Source organism: Sceloporus occidentalis, unplaced genomic scaffold (assembly GCF_023333645.1).
Source record: "Sceloporus occidentalis isolate IW3139 unplaced genomic scaffold, rSceOcc1.0.p SCAF_18, whole genome shotgun sequence".
NCBI classification, from domain to species: domain Eukaryota; kingdom Metazoa; phylum Chordata; class Lepidosauria; order Squamata; family Phrynosomatidae; genus Sceloporus; species Sceloporus occidentalis.
Window position 1 is genome coordinate 14160547 of NW_028316998.1, and position 6000 is coordinate 14166546.

General features: G+C 36.5%; 1 protein-coding gene across 1 annotated transcript in view; it reads right to left on the reverse strand.

Moving 5' to 3' along the window:
- Nucleotides 1-1252, reverse strand: part of LOC149302684 (uncharacterized) — a 58051-nt gene extending 56799 nt beyond the window's left edge. The window contains exon 1 of the mRNA XM_089482309.1: nt 1105-1252. Coding sequence (XP_089338435.1) covers nt 1105-1252 — 148 coding nt within the window. The remainder of the gene's footprint in view (nt 1-1104) is intronic.
- Nucleotides 1253-6000: the final 4748 nt, after the last annotated feature.

A 6000-nucleotide genomic window follows, 5' to 3' on the forward strand; every position in this document is an offset into this window, starting at 1 on the left:
AAGAATACACCAATAATAAATACAAGTCGTTCTTTTCAAATAGAAAAGGGTGATACAAATGGAGAGTTTTATTACTTCTTCATGTACACAGAATGAAATATAAAGGTCATTCTGGGTGAAGGATCTGTCAAAATTAAATGAATACCATATATATTTTTGAAAACAAAAACCACAAAAAAGAGTTAAGGGCTACTATGTTATATCTGGGCCAGCTCAATAATTGTACATATCAGGATTAAAAAAATGCAAATTTACCATATGTTCTAACAGTATTTCATTATTCATATACTGTATTTATCAAGCTCTGTAAGTAATTATCCATAATTCTGCATGATGGGCTGGCACAACATACCAATTACTGGTGAGTAGGAATACCAAAAATTGATGTTTAATTTATTGCATAATTACATTTACACAGAGAAGTATGCATCCATAACTAAGATTTAACCGCTGCTTAAAGAGAAGGGAGTGTTCCAGAAATTGTACGAATGTAATACAGAAATCTAGGACATAATATCCACAACGGTGCAACTCTATAAAGAATTAGGAGGGAAGAAGAAAAGCATATGCAGTAGTAGGGAAACAGCTATGGCATGGCATCAGGTGAGCCAAAGCTAAGACAGGCCTCTGAAATCACCTCAGAGCTCTGAGCTGAATCCAGTTCATACCCCCATCATTATCATTGCCCAATGGTAACCAAGCTTTAGTCATAGGCTGAAAACAAGGAGGACATAATATGGAAAATACATGGTAACAAGATGACCATTAACACCGTCCTACTCAAAATGTGACTAAATGTATGTGAACAACACTCCTAATTATTACTTTGAGGTGTTTCAGCCACCCTCTTTGCTAACAGGTGTATGCAATCAAGCATGTAGGCAGCAATCTCCATAGCAAACATTGGTAGTTGAATAGGTCGTACTGAAGAGTTGAGTGACTTTAAACGTGACATCATAGGATGCCACCTTAACCACAAGTCAGTTTGTGAAATTCTTGCCCTGCTAGAGCTGCAACTGTTCACTGTGCTATTATTGTGCTATTATTGTGAAGTGGAAGCTTCTCAGAGAACAGCTCAGCCATGAAGTGGTAGACCACCCACACTTGCAAAGTGAGGCCAAGTGCTAAAGCGCATATAGCGTAAAACTGCCTGTTCTCTGTAGAACCACACACTACGGAGTTCCAGACTTCCTATTGAACCAACTTCATCACAAGCATTGTGCGTTGAGAGCTTCATGAAATTAGTTTCCATTGTGGATCTGCACACAAGAGGAAGATCACTGTGCACAATGTCAAGCCTTAGCTAGAGTTGCAGTTGAAATGTGTTCTCTGGAGTGATGAATCCCATATCTGGATGTCTGATGTCTGGATGTCTGATGGACAAATCTAAGATTCCAGGAGAACTCTACCTACCAAAATGCATAGCATCTACTAGACTTGTGCACATGGACCAAAAATAACAATGAATTTCTTTTCCTGCCCTTTCGGTTCAGAAAATATTCGGGGGGGGGGTTAAACCAAATATAAAAATATAACAAAGGTTCGTCTACATTCAAAGGTATTTATTATAAGGTAACAACACAGCAAACACATTTATCTCATATACACACGCATAGCCAAACGCCACAGGACAACAACCCCCTTTTATCTCTCTCTCTATATATATAACAATTCCCTTCAACACAATTTGATCTCACCCACTGTAAAGCCTCCAGATCCAATAATAGCTCACAGCTGGGAGCTGGCTCTTACCACATCCACCATGGAGGAAAAGGAAAAGAATTGAAGGAGTTCATGTGTGGCATTTTATTATATACCCTTCATTTGACATCACATCCTGTTTCATCACTTCCTTTAGTGAACTGTGGGAGGGAAGGATTCTAAGAACGCCCACCTTAACCTATTTCCTTTGTTTATGGGGACAAGACAAGTTACCACAGGGGGTACCATTTGAAAACAAAATACGTTGTCACTGACTCACGCTGTCTCACACTCTCTCATCCTCTGTCACACTCTCATTCACTCACTCTCATGCTCTCTGTTTCTCTCTCTCAATGCCTCCCTACTGTTTCGGACGATCGCTTCCATGTCCCCGTCTTCTTTTCCGCAACTCCACTTCTTCTCTTGCCTCTTCTTGTTCTTCTATCTTCTTTCTTCTGTCATTGTCCACTTTCACCTGCTCTCCCTCATGCACACCCTCTCACCCGATTGGAGGGCTGGAGGAGAGGCTGTCCCCGTGGTGCATGCTGTGGCTCCGCCCTTTTGAAGGTCAGGTGTCCACATACTTTTGGTCATACAGTGTATGTATATACATTTCAAATGTTGGGAAATCAGCAATGCACCAAGTATTCTCTCTATGTGCTCATGTACTGAAGATGGTTGCAGGTACACTACACACAAAGTTTATAAAGTCAAATGATTTGTTTCTAGGGCTGGGAATAAGAACATAGATAGTTAGAATTGGGTGAAAAATTAATTGCTACAAATAGTATTTGATATTATAAAAATAAATTTTAGCCATGTCTGCTGTTCCCATTGATGTCCCGCAACAGAAACATAAAACTATGCTAAATTAAGTGTGTGGTCAGCCACCTATTTCCATTAAGATAACAAGTTTAGTCTGTCTCTTGTGGTTGACATGGAACTACTATGCTTCACTGTCAGATATTCAATAAAAAAAATTTCAGAAAAAAATAATCTTTGGAATGAGTTTCTCATTCATCTTGAGATGTTTAGCATATCCAGGTTGCAGCTGGAAAGGCACAATCGATGGTCACTCATAATGTAGCCTGCTGCCTTAAAGGAGAACCTGTCTACAATGGCAGGACACACTAGAGCTGGCCATAATTGATGTTAGACTTCCTTATTTGTACAAGTGGATCTTGATGGTGGTATACACAGGCACTCTGGATGGCACCAAGGATTACTAAATTGAGTTCTGTCTCCCCTTCTCTGCCCTGTGTCTGTCTGTTCTGACTGTGAACATCCGTCCTTCTTTGCTGTATTCCCAGAAAGAAATGAGAAGTTATGTATGTGTCATGCTCTTTATGTAAAAATGGATGTCAAGAGTAACACTTCTCTTTTTTTAGATAATGGCCAAAGTTTTCACCCACCTATACCAATATAACCTCTAACAAGAAATACACATTGCAAAAGTTATGGCAGGGTAAAGGTGATGTAAAACCCTTCCACTTAAAATTAAGGGCTATCAGAGGCAATATTAAACACTAATTTACATCCACCAGATAAGCCAAGAAGGCTTGTTTTTTCCCCTCAGAAATCTTATGGTGCTGCCACAGCCATAAGGGATTCTTGGTAGGCAAAAAAGGTTAAGGGATCCATTATCCAGCATTAAGTGGAGATAGAGGCAAAGGTGACCATTTTTACCTTCTTTGCACATGCCTACCCAGTATCCCTAATGCTATAACAGCTAACACAATTTAAAACTAAAAATCACCGGTATTGATAGCATCACAAGGGACAATGATGTCTTCATGTCTAGAGCACTTATATACTTAAACAACCAACAATTGAATATTTTATATGAAATGTACAACATTCAAACAGTTATAATAACATTTATCATGTAGTCAAATCCACAATGCAAGCAGCATACAACTCAAGGACTCTGAAGGCTAATTTCATCTGAAACATTGGGAGATATCCAGGGTATCCATCATCTTATTTTATTTACTTTAGTCTCTTTCAGGACCTCTATGGTGTGCTGTTAGTTTTTGATTAGAAACCTTTTTTTGTGAAGGATGAAGCATGCTAAACTGATTTCCATGCTGTCTATTTTATAATTGAATTATTTGGTGAATGTTGTTAATTATTTGTATAACATACATATAATTGATTCAATGATATCATCTTTGCATAGTATAGTTCCTTGTTTGGTGCCTATTTAATAAGAGCCTTGGATATATGTGATGGATTTATTAGTAGTTCTATAGCTAGTAAGTACTTTCATTGCTTTTTATTTTGTGGTATCAAATTTCTGTTATTTGAACTCACCTTAATAACAAAATCTATAGCAACAAATCTATGGATTCTTGCATTCTGCATAAAAAAGATGGCAGGTAAAATAAAACCAGAAAAGAATTATTGTTTTTCAATTATTTTAAATGTATAGTTTTATGATAAAACCCGAGCCTCAGATCAGATTTCTGCAAAAAGTTTGTGTAATACAAAAAAGCCCCAAAGAACCTAAATTTAGTTTCAATGTTGAATCTCATTTTTTATGGAAGAGAATTAACACTGGTGTTTTTATTCAGTAATTTAAATGTTAAGCTGCCAGATGTGTGTCTCATGCTTCAAGAGTTGAAGCTTTGCATTATTTAGCATATTAAGATTCACAGAATTTAAAAAAAGGATTCCATTATTGCCTGAAGGTTCTAATTAAGTAAACCTCAGCCTGATCCATGTAAAGCTTATGATATGAACAAATTTTTTCTTTTTTCTTCTTTTTTTTTCAGCAGTCAGACAGAGATATAATAAAGTGATACAATAAATATGAAAAATCCATAGATAATAATTTTTCATGTGCTTCAGGAATTAAACCTATCTGTTATTCTTAGAATATTTAATAGAGTCTAGCAATCAGAAATGCATTTTAGGAACTACAACTTTTTTATTTTTAATTGTAGCAGTTTCTCACAAATGATTAATTATAGAAGTTCTCTTGAACAAAAAGAAAGCCATACAACGCAAGATGCAGACTTTCTGCTAAGTTTCATTTCTTTATTTTAAAGCTGTGCAAAAGAAATGTTTGGTTTCTCAATTAAAATCTTGCTGGATAAAAAAAAAAAAACTGTTAGCAAGAATGAGTGCATGAAATAAAAATTGTATATATGTGGTATTCATAAATCATACCTTGAAATACTGTGATGTTTGCCTTTTTGGAAATGTCAGAGGTGTCAAAAGTGTCCAAGCACAGAGCTTAATACAAACGAGAAGGGTCCTTTAGGTTCAAGACATAGCAATTTAACATCAACTTAATAGTGTATCCAGTCACCAAATAAAAATAAAGTAAGTGAGGCAGAAAAATACAGTGTAAATGAATGTCGGTATGTGAATTTAAAACATTTTTGGTTGTTGTTAATGGAATTTAGTGGTTATATGATCAATACCCATCACCTGAAAATATATACGGTGTATATGCACAGTATACAAATGAAATTATTAAAAATATCTCCATCCCAAACCATTTTATTGAATGAGAACAGCATACAATCAATCTTCTATGTTCAATTAATATGAATTTTATTTTTTTCCTTTGCAAATCCGAAGATTTTATGGTTATTATTTTACAGAAACAGTACAGCCGAATCTTCACAGTACCTTCCATAATGTACATGTAAGAAACATAATGTACAAGGACTAAACATTTCCTCTGATCATATAACATATTGTATAAAGCTTGCTGACATTAGCATGAATGCCAGCATAACTTGTATAATAGTATGAATGTGTCGTATGTAAATAAAAATATAGGCATTCAGAAAAGAGTGACACACACTATGAAAGAGAAGAAAGATTAAGTGGGAGGGGGCTGCCCTGGGGTATCCATCTCAATATCTGCCCCCTTCTTGGGTGTCCCCTTCTGGATATACTTCCTTACTAATTTAGGAGAGAAGCTCAAAATGGGACCACACCTGCTCAGTGCCCTAGGCTGCTACCTCGGTCACTTATATACTGAGGACAGCCCCTGAAATGGGTGAGACTCATTGGCATAGGCAGAGACCCTGAGACAGGGTTAGAGGAGCAGATGAAAGCCAGGAGGCTTGATAACTAGCCCAGCAAATTCCCAAGCTTAAAATGAAAATCTGAATGTACAGATTGTTTTTTAACTTTAATTCTCAAATGCAGACATTAGTAAACATCTGGATGTCCACTATGCTTCTTAATTGTTTACATAGCTACTGAGCTTGTAAAAAGTCCAAGCCTTCAAATACTCATATCTGTGATCTAGAAGAAGGCAAAACAACTGCAATTAGACTT